The sequence below is a fragment of the Leuciscus leuciscus genome (genome assembly GCF_965113295.1).
Source record: "Leuciscus leuciscus genome assembly, chromosome: 16".
Classification (NCBI taxonomy): Eukaryota; Metazoa; Chordata; class Actinopteri; order Cypriniformes; family Leuciscidae; genus Leuciscus; species Leuciscus leuciscus.
The window spans coordinates 25,831,272-25,853,031 of NC_138740.1; the positions used below are offsets into that span (position 1 = coordinate 25,831,272).

Genomic DNA, 21,760 nt, shown 5'->3' on the forward strand with positions numbered 1-21,760 from the left:
TAGATATTGAGCATGATACATTTTTTTACTTAAAGTGATAGTTCACCCCAGAACATTTTATTTTGTCATAATTTGATATATATACACATATACATACACACATATACATATATAAAATTATGACAAAATTAAATTTTCTGGGGTGAACTATCACTGTAAGTAAAAAAATTAATCATGCTAAATAGCTTATAGTATATATATTTATATACATACATACATACATACATACACACCCACATATAGTAAATACACAGTATAAAGGACACTGCATACATGAAACATCAAAATACCATTAAAATATATAATATTAGACTGCTTTTAGAAATTTCAAGCACTTCTACTGATTAATACTACTAAATAACATCTGTGTACAATACAATAAATCAACGGATGAGTCTGATTATAGTAAGAGCCTACCTCCACTTTATACTTGACATCTTCCCGTGTGGCAATCAGCTCATCCAGTGTCTTCTGAGCATTCTCCATATGGCTGCAGTACTGGCCGTAGATGAGCAGTCTACAAAAGAAAGATCAAAAGACTGATGCCATAACCCTGCGATGACATTCAGGCCGTTTCTCAAAGTGCTTTCTTAAGCGTTCTTGCGTCCTTGTGTTTGCGTACTACATCATCAACTGTCAAAAACCAGTTCCAATCCTCAAAAACACAAGTACAGAGGATGCATGAAAGTACCCCGGATGTGTTCTTGATAGGATGCATTGAGTGCAGACTTGAGAGAATAGAACCCTTAAAAATCTCAAAAATCATTGTGGGCGGACAACGTATGGTGGCTTGTAAGCTTTAAACTTTTCTTGTTCTCACTTATGAGATTCCCGCTGAAAGCTTGCAAATACGTGACGGCTCGTGAAAGTAAACATTTGTCGTTTTATTAGGTATAATTTTAATAAAGTTCTAATACCTGGAGAAAGCCTGTCATACTTTTTAATTGGCATATTTAAAAGAATCTTAACATTGACAGAGTCAATTATACATATTAATTTACACAAATACTCATGTGAAATAAAAATATATAAAATAAAAACAATCATGTAATTAAATATTTTAATAGGTTATGATATCTGTGATGTTATGTTTATTGTGCATTGGATGGTGCTGTCCCACTGCATTATTTGTGCTGAACGCTAAGTTGAGCAACACGATCACAGACATCTCAATTCTCACAAAGATGAGTTCTGTGTCCTTGTGTCCTTCAGAGTACGTTCTTTCAAGGTAGCCTGGCATGACCGGTCTCCACGAGAATGCATGTCCGTTCTTTGCAGTCTTAGAATTGAGAAACAGCCTCAATATCAGTCTCAACGTATTAATAAAACAGTTACATTATATGGGCAAACAACAGATAATTTGTGTATAAATAAATTCATTTGGGTTTTGAACACCAATCTGTCATCGTGTCAGAATGATGACAGAATTTTCATCCATCTTTGGGTTAATTTAAATTTGTATTAGAATATTTGAAACCATTAAAAAGAAACAAAGTATATGCTACAAGTGATAAACAGATAGTCAGCGTTACATGATTTCATAATGAAGTTACATCTGTTGCGCTCTCTTTATCAAATTAATCTGAGTGAAGCATTTTGATGGATTCTGGATTATGTACAAGTTAATTTGGGCCACTGAGAACATCAAGACACATTTGTTAGATTGCACAATGGACTCCTGATAGTGATCAACACATTCTGGAAGCAGCTCAAAGTAATCTAGCCTAGATGATGGCACCACGTGTGGCACAGATTTCTGCCTCTTAAATTAAGTAGGACACACACTGGCACAGTTGGCAAGCTCAAACCCTTGGATACTCTCGGCTTGCCTGACTCCTAATTGTAGTCTTGGTTAAGCCACTTTCACTCTATAAAATATAATCATCGCTTAGTTATCCTTGATCAGAAGAATAAATTGCCTGTAATTCTATTTTCCCATAAATTGCCAGAATCACTAAAAAGAAAGATACAATCTGGAAAGATAAGTGGTCTGATCAAAGCAGATATACATGTATAAATCCAAACTGGATTATCCACTAATGAGGGCAAAACGCATGTGGATGGGGTCGAATGAATCAATGGATGATGATCAACTCAAATTCAGTTCATTAAGTGTGGTCTATTGAGGTTGTATAATCTTCTTGATGGTCTGCAATCCAGGACAGGGTCTAAGTCTCACCTCTATACATTGACGTGAGCCACCCACTACTGTAAGGAGCGCAAAGCTAACTGAAAGTGTAGTCTTGAACTGAAAAGGGGGCTTCCCTGCTGCTCTGTTCAATGTCTGGGCCTCCGTGCCCTTGGGCTAAGCAGGCCTGATTAAAGGCTAATCTGGAACAAGAGAGACGGCTTGGTTCCTCATGGAAATGGACTGATGGAGATTAATGGTGGCCTCGCTCAATTATGAGCTGAAAAGCATATTGAAAATGCGGGAGCAGGTGTCGGGAATTAGCTGTAATAACAGATGTCACAGACATAATTGAACATGAAGGTCTTCTTTACAAGGCAATTTCCAGATTAAATGTTTCAGGTGCCTCATAAAAAGGACTGCAAGGAGAAGTGCTCAATGTAGGACAAAGCAAGAATAACGGAAAAAGGAATCTTCATTTAAGTCAAGAACAGGTTGCAATGCCTCAGTATTTATATATTATCCTAGTATGTGTGTATATATATATATATATATATATATATATTAGTGGTGGGCCGTTATCGGCGTTAACGTGCTGCGTTAACGCGAGACTCTTATCGCGCGATTAAAAAAAATATCGCCGTTAATCTATTCTCCAAGTTGGGTTGGGAGATGGCTCTATACTACACAAGCTATGATGACGCAATCTACCCGCGGCCGCGAGGTAAACCCGGCTGCAACGCATATTCGTCGTCATCTTAAGTAAACACGGCTGAAAGTGAAAGCTGGTGAAAAAGATCGGTGCAACATCCATTATTTGGACTTGGTTCGGGTTTAAGCCGTCAGACGAGCAGCAGCAAACTATATACAGAGTGTGTGGGGTAACAGTTCGGTAAGTTAACACACGACTAATCCGTTCGACCACCTCAAATTCAAAACGAAACATGATATCACTGAATACCAGCACGCGCGTATTATTCCCATTCCAATATATCTTAGTGGTGTAGCACATAATCTCGATTTTAAGAATCGTTGTTGTGTTTCTTTTTAACTGAAAAGACATCAGTTAGACAATATTCTAATTTAAAATTTGGGGTTTCATAAACTCCAAGCCATAATAAACATTAGACCTACTTAAGTCTCTGCAGCTAGTGTACTTAAATTTTATTTATCTGCAAAATTATGTTGTATACTTACAGTTTTGCACAATATATGTTCTCAAAACTACATACACCCTTTAAAAAAAAATACATTTAGCAGTTGTTTAGCATGGGTCTGTGTAATCTGTTCTGAAATGGTTTTATTATAATATACTGTATATCGTTATCGCAAGAGGCTGCAATGTATATCACAATATAGATTTTAGGCCATATCGCCCATCCCTAATTGATAGCCTATAGTAGTTGATAATAACATAGGCCTACCTAATGTTGCCTACGGACGGTAACAGTACAGTAGTAACTTTTTACAGTCTATGAGTAGAACAGCTTTCTCAAGCAGTTTGTGATGCATTTTGGAAACAGGAGATGAGCCCCTGGTCTAATGCGCCACCTGGCTTGAGAAACCCGTTCTCAAAGACTTACTTTTATAGTCATTATTTGGGTAGCACACATATTCTGAATGCCTTCGGAGGAATTCAAATGAGCCATTTTAATCTAGATTAATCTAGATTAATTTCAAAATTAATCTAGATTAATCTAGATTAAAAAAATTAATCTATGCCCACCTCTAATATATATATATACACACACACACACACATTTACACATATATTATATCAGGGGCGTGCAATCCATATAAGCTGTGAATTCTCTACATATCGAACCCATTCATGGACTCGCTAAATATTAACACTATCAATTACTATAAATTACCTTGCTTGAGGTGTACCATAAAGCTTACATGATACAATTTTGGCAATACGCATGCAACTGTCCCTCATTTAATTATTTGCCAAACAATGATCATTTTTTTTCAAATCTTCAAATCAAGCTTCGGAAGGTTTCGGGAAAGCGATGCTTTGGCAGATATGCTCTGTTGTTATGTGTCGTCATTATTGTCCCGCATTCTCATTGGTTTGCTGGCAAATGGGGGATTTCATGTGCAGGGAAAGCAGTCCATAAATCCCTCACCCAAGCGGAAAAACTTTAGGTCACTGCCAGATCTTGATCACCGAAACAAAACTACAACAAAATTACAAAACTAACTAGACTAAATCAAATAAAAAAAAAAAAACTATTTTGATAGTATTTTATTTTCTCCAAAGGGAAGGTTTTTTTTATTTTATTTTATTCTTACGAAAACTTATAAACTGTTAAAGTAGATCTACTGTAACCATCTGAGGTTGTTAATCGATAGTCTATGCATTTGTCAAAGTCATCAATATGCATTATTTCAACTTATTTTTAAAAGAATACTTATATTTTTTATTAATCATACTTATATTTATCATAACTATATTTTACTTATATTTTATTTATAATAGGCTACTAATATTTGTTATACTATACTTATTTTTAATTCTTAATAAAAAAAATACTTTGGGTGTACATTTAAATTAACACATTAATACATTTTTATTTGCTGTTTCTGATTTAGATCTGAGCATATTCTAAACTCAAACATCACAATCACAGCTTTTACGGGTAATTGTGAAGGCATGTCTCAACAGGTATATTGTAGCCTACTTTCGATAAAAGGTCCAACACATTAGGAATATTTTTAGCTGTGTTGCTGTCGTGAGAGTAATCAAGTGAGTAGCTAACACTCTGTGTTGAGCGAACGCGGGAGTCTTCATTTATTAAACCCATACAACGTATCTTCAACATTTGCAACTTCTACATGATCAGCCGCTTGTGTGCCACACTGCCTCCAGCAGGAGCCTAGATTTGCTACTCCTTTTTGTTTGGCTTTGACTTTAGGCATGATGAAACGTATAGTGTTTTCCAACAAAAATATCTTAAAGCCCAGGAATGACTAGTCACACACTGTGAATGCCACGAATTTAGCCATTCTTCATCTAGGATGCAAATCTGCATTTCCTTTTACAAGTTAAAAAGTCTTAAATGACCGTAAAGAGTTGGGAGAATATCAGATATGTGTAAGATCCACGTCATGTGCCTGCTCTAGTCTGTCACTGATGTAAATCAAAGAACAAAAGAAAAAGAGGCATCATTCACTGCTCTTTGCTGGTTAACTTGCTTGCATAAAGTTGAATCTATATTCAATTTATAGTTATACACATTTAGTTTATGTGAATATTGTTTTAAGTTCACTTGATGTAGAAACAACATAAAGATGGTATATTTTAAATATGTTTTTAATGGCATCTTTTTACTAAGTACTATGAATGAAGGTCAGTATCATCAATACAAGTAAAAAAAATTGCCTTTAGCATTACAGTATAATTGAAAGCCATTATTTTTAAAATTTAATAGGCTTTAAAAATATCTAATTTTTAATTTTATTTGGAGATTCAATAATAAAAAATATATAAGTATTCTTTTAAAAATAAGTTGAAATAATGCATATTGATGACTTTAACAAACGCATAGACTATCGATTAACAACTTACCTTTGGAGAAAATAAAATACTATCAAAATAGTTTGACCCTTTTTTATTATTATTTTTATTTAAATTTTTTGGGGAAAGAAGTTAAAGGGGTGGTATAATGCCCTTTTCACAAGATTTAAAATAAGTCTCTGATGTCCCCAGAGTGTGTATGTGAAGTTCTAGCTCAAAATACCCCACAGATATTTTTATATAGCATGTTAGGCGGAGCATCAAGAGCTTGTGTGTGTGTGTGTGTGTGTGTTAGCAGCTCCGATTACCTCACACAGACATGCACTGAGAATTTCAAAAACTTTTAGCCTTTTGTTCAAACCGTCAGACAATGATGGAGAGACTCAAGAAGAAGTGACAACATGTAGAAGCAACAGGACATTTCTGAAGGGTTAGTTGATGAATTTATGTTGCATATGTGTAGGGCTGGGTATCGTTCAAAAAATTCTGATACTGATACCGATACCGATACCTTGATTTCGATACCGGTTCCTGAACGATACTTTTTTCGATGCCAATTTTATGAAATCCATTTTTAACAAGATTACATAACACATTACCTCAGAAAAACTTTGGTTTTATTTTTTCAGTTTGACTCATGCTCCTTAGCCAGTGCACAAAGGAACAAAACAAAAGCACAAAGGAACAAACATTTTTTTATAAAGAGCTCATGCTCACCAAAGCTGAATTTGTTTGATCAAAAATACAGTAAAACTTGTTATATTGTGAAATAGTATTACAATTTAAAATCGTATTTATATATATTTCAAAATGTAATTTATTCCTGTGATGTCAAAGCTGAATTTTCTAAATCATTACTTCAGTGTCACATGATCCTTCAGAAATATGAAAACAGTTTGCTGCTTAATTAATATTTTGGAAACTATGATAAATTTTTTCATGATTCTTTGATGAATAAAAATTTCAAAAGAACAACATTTATTTAAAAACTAAATATTTTGTAACATTACACATGTTTTAAGGTAGCCTGGCTAACGTCAGACCTCTTTCTCATTGAGACGTGGAGAGTTTGTGTGTGGTCAGGGGTGTTCACTGATATGCTCACACAAAAATCGCTGCAAAAGATGCTTTCCAACAGGTGTTTTACCATTCGTTGTAAAACTGTGGACCTATTTTTCCAAACGCCTCACACCCGTACATTCTTCCGTTGAGAGCTTGAATAATAGACACTCCAGCCCACAAACAACCCCATTTCCGTTTCCGGCGGCGGAGTAATACCGTACCTCACAGCAGATCCAATACAAGTCAATGGAGTTGGACAAAAACTACGATAAAACCTGTTGGAAAGCATCTTTTGCAGCGATTTTTGTGTGAGCATATCAGTGAACACCCCTGACCACTCGGTGAGTTTCACGTCTTTGTAAACGAAAGTTTAATGCGTTTTAGGAAGGATTGTTCCAGTGCACCTATGCAACCCATTGTGGAGGTGGGGGGGTGCTACAACAGAAACCGAAAATTCTCGGGCCAGCAGCATGTGTCCAAATTTCAATCTTAACCGTTGTATTTCATCAGAAACGATCTGAAAACAGGGCTTTAAGTGTAAAATACCGAACTTGTCCTTTAAGCTTTTCTTGGTTCATTCCATGTTTTATAGTTGGTTTTAAATTAATCTTTTTTTATTTTAGTTCAGGACTCCATAGTCCAGGTGTTAGTTATCTGTACTTAATCTGTGTTTCAGAAAGCCATTCTTTAAGACACAATTAACTGTTCTAGATTAAAGCGTTCTCCTGTCTTAATTTAAACCCTGTCCGGGAAACCGCCCAAATGTGTAATCAAATAAAATATTTCTTTCTAAAGCAAATTTTTTGTAATGTCTATATTTGTTGTTAAAACTGTACCTAAAACCACATCACAAAAAAAAATTCTTGCACACGAGTAAAAATTATTCGACCACTGCACAAAAGTCGGTGTCAGTTTCTACCCAGGTAATTTCAAGATTAGTTTGAGCAAACTCTGTTTTTTTTCGGGCTCATGAAGGTGGATTGGTTTTTAGCGGGTTTCATTGCTATAGTAACTTGCGCTACGCAGCTAACCTGCTCCGGAGCAGGTTTTATTCTGGGTTAGAGATCACAAACCCAAACTGGACCAGTCAGCTGTGAGCAAAGTGAGATGTATCTGATGCAATACATTTTGCGCTGTCTCTCTTGAGAGAAGTGAATCAAACTGATGCTCTCCATGTTCCATTTGATTGACTGTTTGCCGCACGCGCTTCAGAGTTAATCACAAACTCTGGATCAAACCTGAGTTGACAAAGAACATTTATTCTGAGCTTTGTGAGAACACTGAACAGGTTCTAAACCAGGTTGGATTTATCTGGATTTGTCAACTCTAAACTCCGAGTTTGTTCAGCTAGCTTCATACAACAGGCCACATGTCTACTATTACTATTATAGTATATAATAGTATCATGGTACTATTACATATCAAAAAGGATAGCTGTGATTTTTTCCCTACCATCTCCATTCAGAGTACTCTAATAGACGTCCTTTCATACAAGCAAACAGGCCATGCTTTGTCCATCTGTGCTAAGCATCTAATGGTACTAAATTAACTAACATCACATTAATGATAAAAAAAAAAAAAAAAATTCTTACAAGCAATAAAAATAATCTTGTGAAGTGTGGCATACACATTAAGCGAGCAGATTTGATTAGGAAACTATATGCTCTTTCAGAATGCTCTTTCATTCAGGGTTGTACTCAGGACATACATTAGTGTGCAATGGACATCATCACTCTTTAATGACCCAGTAATTATGTGTTTAAATGCAATTGGAGTAGAAGTGAAACATGTTAACAACCAGAAGCAATGTGCAATATGCTCTTTATGAAGATAATTCTGTTGACTGATCCAGCTTGGAGTGCTAAACACTTGGCCTCCACTTCCCCAAGGCATCAGAGTTGTAAGATAAAGGTGCTGAAATAAAAAGAAATGTTGCAATTTGTGTTGTCACCGTCTTATTGGCTTTGTGATGCCAGCAAAGCTTAGACATGCAACATCCTGACAACTGCAATGGCAAAACAGTCAAGGTTATTCAGGCTCTTCTCCAGTTCATCCTGGTTTCCTCCTCCTTTGGCACTTCAGACTGTGAGAGTGGGATGTGACCGAGATGGAAAGAGAGAGAGTGGGGAAAAAAGCCCTGGGTTGCTTAAGTGTGAATATTCCCTAGAGTGAAAGCCTTTGCCATCACTGTGTAAACACATGCTCTTTGAATTCATCTCTCTTCCGGTGCTATCGCCCGCTGCACCGACTTTCTCATTATGGCAAATATGTCATGCATGTTATTTCACAGAAAATACAATTTGGTATAGACGCTCTCCTTCCAGCTTCCATCTGTCCATTGGAAAAGACCAGGGCTGGCGAGGAAAATGCAAAGCAAAGTGGAAGTGACAGGCCGGTGAGAGAAGTAATAGCCTCTGACATGAGGCATTGAAGACCCCTCACCTTCACTATAACAAAGCCTGCATGGAGTGAATAGTGGCTCAATCTCAACGCAAACCAACTAATAATGTTCCTCAGCAACTCTGAGCACATTCCAGCACTATAACTTAAATTATTTTGGAAATAACTCTCTAAAAAAATTCTTGCTTCCGAGTTTAACAACCTCTACCGTGGTCTAAAAGCTGTGATTTGCCTTGCACTCTCGAGGCAGTGTCTTAGAAAGCAGCATGCCAATTTTGTTTGAAACAAGATAGTATTTTTGCTCTTTAATATGCCCTTCACAGTGTCAATAACTTCTGAAAAGCTTCTCAATTATTTAATTCTATGGAACGCAGTGCCGCAAAAGGTCACAGGGACTTACAAGAGGAGATAACAAAATTAATTAAAGGCAGCTGGGCTTTTGGAGCAATGGATGGAGGTGTGGAAGATAGCAGCCGCACAACGGCGAAATCCCCTGGCCATTTCTGTCATTGTTGAGAGGAAAGGGAGAGGGACCGTGCATCCCATAATGAAAAAGAGAAACATGCCAATCAGATGAAAAATGTCAAAGGCGAATGACGCAGCCCTGCTTTAATGAAATGAATAATTTGCCAAAAATACTCAGCGTTGTTTAATGCCTTAATGTCACCAAATGTAAATATATTCTGTCAGATTTTATTGCGAAGATTTTTATAATAGCTGCCAACTCTCTTGTGCAAATGTATTTTCTTTTTTTCTTATTAGAAAGAGAAAACAATCCTACAATTAAGCTGTTCAACTGGCTTTTCCTGCAAAGTATCGACCATATTTTGAGACTGTCTGAGAATTAGATAGTTCAAAGAAAATTGACACAGTAAGTGAGCATGAGAAGATTATTTGATGGTGATGGACTACATAGACATGCAAACAGGTGAAGAAAGTAAGAAAGTAAGAAAATGTAGCGATAAGGCACAGAGAGACGGCCATGCGTGTCAGAATGGGGCCGCACTGCTGCTATGTTGTGCCAAAGTGCATGTTAGTGCGAGCACCCACGGAAGACTGGCTCAATGAGATGACAGGCTCGGAATTACATAAAAGAGTACGAGCGAGAGAGGCGGTGCTGTCATGCCGACTCTGCGTGACGCTGCCCGCTGGGCTCAGGGAAGAGCCTTGTAATGGGCCAATTACCTATGCAAACTGACAAATGGAAACAATAGGGCTGTCTCCTCCATCCCTATTTTCCTTGCTTTTTTTTTTAATAGATCAATCCCTGTCACCAACTTAAACAACTGTAAATAGCATATAAACCCAATCTGACTGGGTTTGTTCCCATTAATGTCAGGTAAAGGGAGTTAATAAAAAAGTTTCCGTAACTGTTACGTGGTTTCCGTAACAGCATGCTGTCATTAATGAAAATGAACCTGTGATTATCATTACCAACATCACAGTAATGTAGAGATCAGGCTCTCCCTGTGAGAATGCAAATGCCCTCCGCAGCTGCTGTATTCAATGAATCTGATGCAAAACAAAGTCCCAGTTCCTCTCTCAAGAAGCTATATGGTAATTCTCAATGGGAGAAGTCATTTACCCACATAAGAGATAAGATATCTATGGATGCACTCAAGCGCAGGTTAAATTAGATATCTAGAGCAGAGAAGAAGATAAAAAAGGAACAAAGCCATTAATGTGCATTAGAACAAGTGGCTGCTTTAAAGAGCAAACTAACAACTTGAGTCGACATGAAATCAAAACCAACACTTTTATGTAATGAAGTTATTGCAATAAAAGCACAAATATATATATTCTATATTTAATATATATGACTATAAGAAAAAAAACGAAATATAGAAAGAAACTTTGTGCCCTTAAAGGGATAATTCATCCAAAAAGTTAATTTCAAAATTCTCTCACCCTTATGTAATTTTAAACCTGTATGACACATTTTTTTCCTGTGGAACACATATATATTTTGAAGAAGGGTCCAAAGATGTTTTGGGTCATTTAGTTTCACAATATCTTCTTTTGTGTCAAACAGGATTTGAATGACATGAGGACGAGTAAACGATGACAGAATTGTAATTTTTAGGTGAACTATTGCTCAAATACAAGGATATTTTGGAAGCTTGCTGTCTGCCACATGATGCTAAACTAATAAGTCAGCTGCTAGTGATGAGTATTTCGGTCGATTTCCTAATTTTGTGTTAATCCCATTTATGCTTAGAGTTTACTATCTTTACTTTCAATAAACATACATTTTAAACCATAGTTACACACTAAAATCACACTTAAATTACATTTGATGCAAGCCTAAAATAATCTTTGTGATTCTGAAAGGCTCAAATTTCATAAGTGCCCACTGAACTGACTAGGGTCACATGTAAAATTGCTGCATTACGTCTAGAATGTTGACTTCCTCATAATCTGCATGTATAACAAAGAAGGTTTGTATAACCCTTGTGTTTGATAAGGCTGCATCCATAAAGATCATGGCCTAAGAATTCCTGCAACATTAATTCCAAAGATCTTACTGCAAGGTCATCTGGCTGCTTAATAAACCAGAACACTAAACCAAAGTTCTCATCTCTGAGGACGCATGCACTCTAATTGCAGTGAGGTCATAATTTTGTGTTACACCTACTTGGTTTTATTAAGTAGGTCCCAGTTGGGATAAAAAAAAGAAAAAGCAATTGTGCTTAGTACAGCAAGAACAGAACTCTTATACAGGAACTGATTTGGAGGGTCTCAGTAATGCCTGATAACACAGAGTTTAATGTAGTGTAGCATTACTAGAATAAGCTGACTGTTACAGGGCCTGTCATTTAGTCAAGCCTCAGTGTTTCTCAAACCAAAGGGAACTGCAGGGATATTTCACATTACTGAGCTGAATCAGCAGTCCCAGACCAATGACCTGGGGTACACCACGTACAGCTGCTCACATTCAAACTTCAGAGAGAATATGAGTGGCTCATTTGCATTTTAATACCGTCCGCTGTGTATGTCAGAGTACAGTATTAAAGGGAGAGTTCACCCAAACATGACAATTCAGTCATTTACTCACCCTAAAGTTATACAATACAATGAAAGTCTGTGGGGCTCAATATTGTTTTGGAACCCATTGACTTTTAATGTATGGACTAAAACAGATGAAACATCCTTCAAAATGTATTCATTTCTGATCCACAGGAGAAAGAAAGTCTTAAAGTTTGGAATGACATGAGGGTGAGTAAATGACAGAATTTTCATGTTTGGAAAAATCTTTCTTTAATGTCCTGTTGTTTAAACCCATAGTTATTTTTATGGGTTTAACAAAACAAAAACAATATAATACTGCAAAAAGGAAGAGACTGTTTAAAGGCTGGCTAAATCCTCCATCTTTGGTAGATACATAAATGGTGTTATGATTTTGGTGTTATGAATTCCCTGGGTATCAGTCATCCATTGTGGATGAAGTAGCTAAAACATTCTCTATTATCTGGTTATTGATTTTTGATACAGCAGCTAAAAGAGACAAAAAGAGCACTCAAAACAGGAAGTGTTCAGCTCTAATGCAGCAGACTCTTGCAGACAGGTCTATTTTCTTTCTAAGCCCTGGGAGCTCTGGGCTCTGATGAGGATTTATTTTAAAATAGCTGGGCTGCTGCGGTCAGACCCTGTTGGTGTGATGGATTTTTTAGGGGTGGTCGACCGGAGCAAGACTTTGCCTCCTTCACTTGAGGTCATTTAAGCTCAACAGAGGCTTACGGTGTTGACAAAAGGCTGAGATGTTATAACAGAACTGACAGTGATAAACCCACATACTCTGTCAAGGTACTGACCTCTCCTTGTAGTCCAGAAAGATCTTTCCCAGGCCGTTGCCACCGCTCACCATGGTCAGGTCAATGGCCCTCAGCAGAGCAAAATGGACCTTGATGATGTCCTGTGTAAACAAACAATTGCTAACATCCACCAAAGCATTGTTAATCTATTTGTTGTGCCATACTTTTGTCCCCTCAGAATCATTCACTTGCTGTCAGACACAAGCTTTTGCATGAAAGAGGAATCAATTCAGTGTTCGAGTGGCCTATTGGTTTATTGATTTATCTTTTTGAGCTTCCATGGCTGTTCTGCGTTTGGGTTCTATCAGCAAATCCTAACAAATATTTAGTAAATTCAACAAGTGAACTACAAAAATATGAGATTTTAAATAATTACTTTACACTATTGGCAAACTTTGTTATGATTTTTTTTTATGACTTTAGGCTGAAAATGAAAAGTACAGTAAATGATCACTCACCTCTAAATTTACAAATATGGCCTCCATCTCCTGTGGCGATAAGACTTGCTTCAGGGGGATCATATAATTCTAAAAATGTAAAATAGAAGAAAATCTCACAAATGCCAAAATCCCATATGGCACAAACAAAAAAAATCTGAATTGAATTTCAGAAATGGAAATTCATTCCAAGTCAAAGCATACAATCAAACACTTGTAATGAGATTGCTTACACCTTCTTGTGGTTTGGTAATTGTCTTTGACAAACAAAAGTCAAATATTATGTCTAGTGTTCCTGTGGGAATGCTTTTCAAACATAAAAAACCTATTTGTTTAATTTGCAAAGCAGAAAGAGATTTCAGTGCAATACTAACATGTTTGTCTTAATTAGGAAGAAATGAATCAAATGATAATCAGTAAACAAAGCCTCTGTCTGGAATATGAAATCTGCATGTTTTGACAGGGATTCATCACCTCTACTAACAGCACACTGTCACGTTAAAAAAGCACACTGTCACTGTTGTGTGTGACAGCGCAACTGGAAAAAGGGCAGGAATAAACTTCATACACTCAAGTTTGTATGATATGTACATACAAGCATGCATGCATGTAATAACTCCCCAGGGCAAGATTGAATCTTTTGCCTACAGTATTGGTTTACTAAACAGACACGTTTTCTCACTTTGAGGTCAGCGCATGGCATTTCTACCCTGTGACTGACCCCTGAGCCCAGGGGACAAAGGGAGGACACACATCAAGAAAAGCAGTTTTACGCTGTAGCCTAAAACATTGCCAAGACCGCTATTTGCATTATGTTCCCTGCCAACATGGTCTCAACATGACATCAGCCAAAAAGAAAAGTTGTTTTTAGAAGTTAATCTTTTAAAAGACTACAAAGGCCGATTAGCCATATGATACTGATAAGCAAATAATTATTATATTATGGCCAATAACTGAGAAATGGCAGATATTTTTTATTTATTAATTCTATAATATTTTGTCTAAATAAATAAAATAAAAAATTTAATCAATTTATTTCAATGTGAATTTAGGCATCACAACATTATAATGCAGAATTTGAAAATTTTAAAGATTACATTTAACTGTTATCAAATGATTTACAAAGGTAACCTAAATATAAAAAGGGGGGAATGGGCATGAACAATTGAACATCCAATAATGATAAATGAATATTTTTTTTAATTCTATAATAGCCCAATAACTGTTGTGATATACTGTGTATCCCTATTTTTCTTTCTTTGGAATAACATGCATTAATGATTTGTGCACAATAAAACTGTGTATAAATTCAACAGGCCACCGAAGTACATTTGTCAACTAAGGCTTTTGTCTCATCTTTTGTCCTCTCCCTCCATCTATTTTAAGTTACCTAACTGTCCTCAGAGAACCATAGCAAGACCTTGACCCAGTTCCAGGCCTTCATTTCCACTCTCTCTAGCTCTAAGACTTGCTACTCTCTCCCACTCACCTTCTCAATGTCCTCCAGTGTCTTGTAGTACTTTGCCTCTGTCTCCTGAATCTCCACCATGCAGCAGTTTCTCTTATCGTCTTCTGTCATGCCCATTTTCTGTTATGGAAAGAAGAAAAAGACACACAAACCATGTTGGTATCGTCCTGCAGGATGCCAGCTCAGCACCTTTAAACAGCTACACAAGGTACCAAACTTTTATTTTTAATGGAATTCAGGTCACAATCAGGATGGCCAAAGCACATTACAGTAAAAGACAAAGGTGGACAGAGTATTTCACAACAAAACCTCAAGGGCAACGTTGACAAGGAAGCAAGAGCAAGAGTTTAGTCTTTCATTCATTCAAAACAACATATAGTTCTAAGCCTAAAGTACACACACACACACACACACAAAAAGACTGTAGGAAAGTCATAAATGTGGTTTTGATTAGGACTGAGGAATTAAATGAGGTCAATTCACAAAACAAAAACAACAGAAAATGATCTAATAGAACACGATGCATTTGATTAAGCATAATCACTGGCTCTTGGTGTAATGCGAGCAGGTTGGCGAGCTTAAGAAAATGGTGATAACACTGGAGCCCAGGGAAGGCACAGCAGCCGGAGGTCAGAGCTGGAATGAACATCACAACACACATTTGAACATCTGGGCCTGGTGGTGCACGAGGCCAAAGCAAACTTGCCCACATCCAGAGAAATTCAAGATCACAAACAATTGTTTCATTAGAGAGCAAGTTGGACAAAAAAAGGGAACAATCTTTCCAAAGGGCCGCCTAGCAACAATGAAAGCAGTCAGTATTGGGAAAGGCAAATATATCTGTGACTTTCACTGACTAATGTGAAACTCCAGTGTCTATTGTATTAAAAGATAAAAAAGATATAATTTGCGAAAAGCCACAAAACAGTTTAGAATCTTGGTCTCTGATGCTCTTTTTCCACCATGTTTTTCTTATCACCCTCATTTAAGTTGCTGTATTTGTCCCACTGACAAATGTTTCCTTGTTGTAGCATCTGTCTGATGAGTTGTGAGTCTCAGTCTGAGTATGTGTGTTTGTGTATCTCTGTTAAGGTGGGACCCGGCAGTTTTCCCTGTCTGCAGAAGAGATTTCCTCCCTCGTGTGTTTAAAATAACCCAATATTAGCTCACTCTGTGAGACAGCACACACTCAGATGGACACTGAGTCAGCCTCCCCTCCTTCTCATTTGTAGCAGAGGAAGAAAGACGCTCCTCACTGGGTATCGAGAACCAGTTTTATTTTAGCACTGTTTCCAAATTTAATAATAATTTGTTACATTTATATTGCTCTTTTCTTGACACTTAAAGCACTTTACATATGGAAGAGTGGAATCTCCTCAACCACCACCAATGTGCAGAATCCACCTGGATGATGTGACATCAGCCATATTGTGCATGAACGCCCACCACACACCAGCTTATTGGTGGAGAGGTGACAGAGGGATGAAGCCAATCAGTATATATATATATGGGGTTTATTAAGAGGCCATGATGATGGACAGAGGCCAATGGGTTAACTCTTTTTTGAAGGATTTTTAATGATCAAAGAGAGTCAGGACCTCGGTTTAACGTCTCATCCAAAGGACGGTACTTTTTGACAGTATAGTGTCTCCATCACTATACGGGGTTGTTAGGACCATGCAGACCACAGGGTAAGCAACCCCTGGTGGCTCCAATTTCCAAGAACCATTGATTTGATAAGATAAAACACATTTCGATTCTGCTTATCGATTCCTGTGAGTGAATTTCAATGTGATTTTAAACCATTCAAGCACAATAAGATGTGGGAGAGAACTCAATTTGGCACTTGCACGCTGTTTTCTGTGCTGTGCACACATCCAAAGCGCATGCACAAAAACACCTTTCATGTAGTGTATTCACAATGCATGAATTTCTTTTTCGTGTCTTGTTCTTGAACGGACAAATACAAAATTATGTCAAAATATCCTTGTAAACAGCCAGTTTTGTCTTAAGTGAATGTAAACAGTTAAGAAAAAGTATAGGATATTGTTCTGTAGGCTGCTGTTAATGGTATTCAGGTATTCATCTGCAACATAATATTAAGCAAAAAGACACAGAATAAATATGTTTGATACCTAAATATTGGCTTCTTTTTGTTTTTACCTTATTGTAATTGAGACTGGGATTTGATAAGAATCGGAATTGATAAAATTAAAACGATACCCAACTTCTCGCATGAAATAATGCCTGTTTTTTGTGTGTTTTTTTGTGTGCTTAAAGGATCAAAAAATACCCCAAATATTAAAAAGAATATGAAAGTCTGGCATCATTGTCTTCATGTGGCAAGTATATGAGCATGCAAAAATGGGATTTGAGGGGCTATCAAGATCTTTTTTGGTCCCTGGTCACCATATGCTTTCACTGTATGGAAAATTGCAGTGTAATTATTCTTCAAAACATCTTGAGGGTAAATATATGACGACACAATTTTAATTTTTGGGCCACCTATTCTTTGATAAATAAAATTGTTGGAACTTCAATGAACTGTCAATGTGAGAGGGAATCTGGGCCTGCTCAACAGTTTCTTCATATATGCGTAGAAAGCTCAATGGATTGCGCCGTCACACATTTAAAGGAAAGGAAAGAGGAGCACTGAAGGATCGTAAGAGAATCATGTGCGGTACAGCGTACTTACCTGCATGTATCTGATCTGCAGCATTAAGGAGGCAAAGCAGCAAATGTAAGCAGAGCAAATGAACACGCGCACAGCCATGGGAATTGACAGGAAACAATCCATCTATATCCTCTCTCGCACACGCACCAATGAGGGTCGTCCGTATGGTGTCTCACTCACCATGGGCTGTCTAACCTCCACCTTGATGATGTCCTCGTAGATGTCGTCCCCATCATCCTCGCAGGGAACGCAGTCATATATGTCGTCCTCTCCAACATCGTGCTCACTGTGCAAAAAAAAGGGCACAAAAGGAAGAACTGGGTTAAAATACATTTAAAAAAAATAAAACAGATTTGACAAGCATTTGAACACCAAGGCATTTTCTGAGTTTTGTCAATTTATTGTTCTGAGAGTAATTTTCTGTCTGGAGGTACACTACTGTTCAAAAGGTTGGGGTCAGTAAGATAAAAAAATAAAAATAATTAACACTTATTTAGCAAGGATGCATTAAATTGATCAAAAGTGAGAGTAAAGATATTTGTAATCTTACACAAGATTTTTATATTTTAATTTTTAAATTTTTAAATGTGGTTCTTTTGAACTTTCTATTTATCAAAGAATCCTGAATTAAAAAAAAAAAAAATGTTTTATCACATCGCTCATGGTGGTTACACAACAAAGTGTTTGAGACAGAACTATGACATATTTGGGAGATAGTCAGTGTCATAACATATAGTTTGCAACCCTGATTAGCTTGTGTATGTGTTTATCAGACATCGAAAAAGCCCTGAGACTGCAGAGATGCCATCCATCACTGCACACTCTGCCATCGTTCTCTCAGGGGGAAAAAAGGGAATGGCCAAAATAAAGCAGGCTGACATCACAGAAGGAGTCCTGGTCTCAGCTGTGCTCTCACACCAACAATCAAATCAGTCATCCATTCCTCCCTAAGAGAAGAACTCACTCTCTCAAACATACACACCAGACTGCTTTGCAACCAGACAGCAACAAGTACCTTCCTCACTTCTGCTGATGTGTCCAATTGCAGGCTAAAACAAGCGTGAAAACCTAATGCGGCTTGAATCAAACACCTACCCAGGAGATTAGCTGACTGCCTCATCAGCTCATGGAGAAATGAAATACAAATGCATTCCTCAATCCTGATATTAACTGGCTGCCCACCTAAAAACCTACTTGGCAAGGATGGGAGACTCTTTTAAACTAGCTAAAACTATCATAAAACCACCATCTTAATCAGCCAAGACCAGCATACCAGACTGGTTTAAGTGGGGGTTTTCAGTAGGGTTACCTCAAAATGCACAGCTCAATGCACAGCTACAACATGCGCTAGAATACATACATATCTAAGCTATCACCATGTAAGTTTATAAACAAAGCAGTTTCACTGAATCATAAAAAAAAAAAAAAAAGACTGAAGCCAGCCAGAGTGAGTTGCCAATTGTAGGAGGATTGTAGGATTGTTAGTCTGGCAAGAGCTGCTGGGTGTTAATCCATCAGCGTGACCTTCTATACCTGCACATCCAGAACAGCTGCACAGTTTTATAAAGAACTTCATCACCTTCAGTCACTCATCTGACTTTCAGAACAAATAATACTTAAGAGTATAATTTTTATGTATTTTATTTATCTGAGAGACTGACATTCTTTGGTTTGCACCTGTGGCTGCTAAATAAGAGGAAAAAAACACACAATCTATGTTTTTTGTTGCTCTGTTTTATTTATATATATATATATATATATATATATATATATATATATATATATATATATATATATATATATATATATATATGTGTGTGTGTGTGTGTGTGAAATATATATATGTGAAATGTATATATATATGTGAAATAAATGTATGTATGTGTGTGTGTGTATATATATATATATATATATATATATATATTTTGTACACAGTATTTTTTTTCTTTATATACACACACATACACATATATACACACACGCACACAAAATTAAATTAAAGTAGTAAAAATACTGTAATTCATGTAAAGCCACTAGAAGGTTCATAGGATAAATGCATGTCCTGTCAATAAATACCTCCTTCAAAGGACCAGTAAAAAAAAAAGGATGAAATGGTCAAATAGACAAAGTTTATTGAACTGTCTTTCATTAAAACAGTGTTTTACAGCAGGAGCAGTATGTGGATAAGACTACTCTCACTTTGAAAACCCCATGAGAGAACTGTGAAATTGCTGAATTCAAAATAATTACCTTTTTGAACATGATTTGAATGTCATTCCTTTTTCAAAATGACAAAACATGACATGCATGCGTATGTTTGAACAGTAGGTAGGAATGGACAAGCTAATAAAAGAAAGGTGCTGGCATCAATCTAACATTCAGCACTGTGTCCACATGGAGAAGGGATTGTTTGAAGTATTAATTGAGGTTGTACAGTTCACCCTGAAGGACGGGTGGCTTGCTGCCCTCCCTCATTAGCTGAGTTGACTTTCCCCAGTAGCAGAGCTGCTGTCTGACAGAGCAATGTAGACTGAGGGAAAAAAACATTACTCCTCTGAAGCACACGGGTCCCAAACTGCAAAGGAACTGAGGCAAAAAGATTTCTAATGGCATCTATCGTGTGACCTCCAATCCCTGAGGACAAGCATTAACTGCACTATGTGAGGTGCAGTGATCTGTACAAAGGATTGTGAGGTTCTGTGTGTAGCGGGTAGAATAAATGGCGGCAGAATGTGTCAAAAGGAGCAGGTTTTTCTACTCACTGTGGCTTAAATCTGGATGGCAAAAATAGGATGTCCACTTTTGTATGCAAAGACATGACCCCATTAAGTGTCATTATGTTAAATCAGTGTGAGCACAAAATGCTGCTTTATACAAGAATACAAAAATCAAAAGACCAGCTTTGCTGTCAAACTAATGTTATTAAGGCTGATCCAACTTGTGGTCCGGGTGAGTGGGCATTATACAAATACATCTACAGTATGAGTGCCAATGAAAAAATCTGGTTTGATTCAATATGGTGTAAATTGACAATCTGTATATCGTAAATGTGGAAAGATTCTCCATTTAGGTTGTGAAATATTTTGTGGTTTCATGCTGTCTGAGCCATCATGGCCACTCAAAAATTCACTTGTGTTACAGCATTCTTTATCATTTACTTCACTTAGCCAACCACAAACCCAGAAAGGGAAAACTATGTTTAGAGCAGAACAAAGGATCCATCCCAAACTCATAACAGTATGTCAATAAAAGTTAACTTCAACGCACACTGTCATACTAGAACTGATCACAGAAATTCGGGATGAAGTAATACGAGGGAAGATAAGGGGGAACATTGATAACACTGGCAGAACATATGGACTCATGGCATGTCATGGCAAGAAAAGGCAGACAACATTTTGCATATCTATGAGAAGATGTGACCTAAAGCCTTTCTGAAGACAACAGGCATAGTGGTTTACTCATAATAGTGATATATCAGTTTAATAATAGCAAATGAAATTAATTTCCGAATTACATGTTGGCTGTTAAAACAGCTACAAGCTGGATTTGGGTAAGTTGGACTGTCTCTTTCAACATTTTATGATGTTCATTCATGTTTATTTCATTTAGCCTATTAAATGGCTTATTATCATTAAAATATGAAAAATAAAATGATGGGTAATAATAGATTATGACAGAATTTTTATGACCCTGTCCGTCAAAATGACGTAAGTCTAATGCGCCCTCTGGCTGGGACTACATGAATCATTTTAGTTGCATTAACTGAAACTGGGAAGAGGATTGCTAGTTCTCAGCATGCGTTGCATAGAGCTGGATCAGAAGAGTAAATGTTAAAATTAAGTGTTATTTTATGTATTTTTGAGTGGTGGGAAAGACCTGTTAATGTTTAATGTTCAGTTATGGCATTTAAAATAGTTTCAGTTATGTTGAAATGTTTGTGGTTACCACAGTGCTGAAGAGTAGAACTTATGGTTAGGTTGTGGGTGGCTGCATATGTTAGGACTATAATATACTGTATGTTGCTTCACTCAATGAGCAATAGCTGTGCTAATTCTAGTGTAGTATCAAGAAACTACCTACTTGCACTGCGATAGGTGCAGAAAGTCTTTTAGATGTACGAAATAAATGATTGTCAAACACTAACAGGTCTTTTCCATTCACCCAAAAGCACAGACTTTAATATTTTGAATCTACTTAATATAATTGAGCTGAAATAAATAAAAAACATTGACTAAGGTCAAATTAAATGAAGA

The 21,760-nt window shown here is 36.8% G+C and overlaps 1 protein-coding gene across 3 annotated transcripts in view; it reads right to left on the minus strand.

Annotated features, from left to right (window-relative positions):
* Positions 1–21,760, minus strand: part of vav2 (vav 2 guanine nucleotide exchange factor) — a 200,156-nt gene that overhangs the window by 21,783 nt on the left and 156,613 nt on the right. For all 3 annotated transcript variants that reach the window (XM_082141917.1, XM_082141916.1, XM_082141915.1), the window contains exons 5-9: positions 17,685–17,790; positions 14,852–14,950; positions 13,384–13,452; positions 12,926–13,026; positions 418–517 (exon numbers count right to left, since the gene is read on the minus strand). In XM_082141917.1, the coding sequence (XP_081998043.1) occupies positions 418–517; positions 12,926–13,026; positions 13,384–13,452; positions 14,852–14,950; positions 17,685–17,790 (475 nt within the window). The remainder of the gene's footprint in view (positions 1–417; positions 518–12,925; positions 13,027–13,383; positions 13,453–14,851; positions 14,951–17,684; positions 17,791–21,760) is intronic.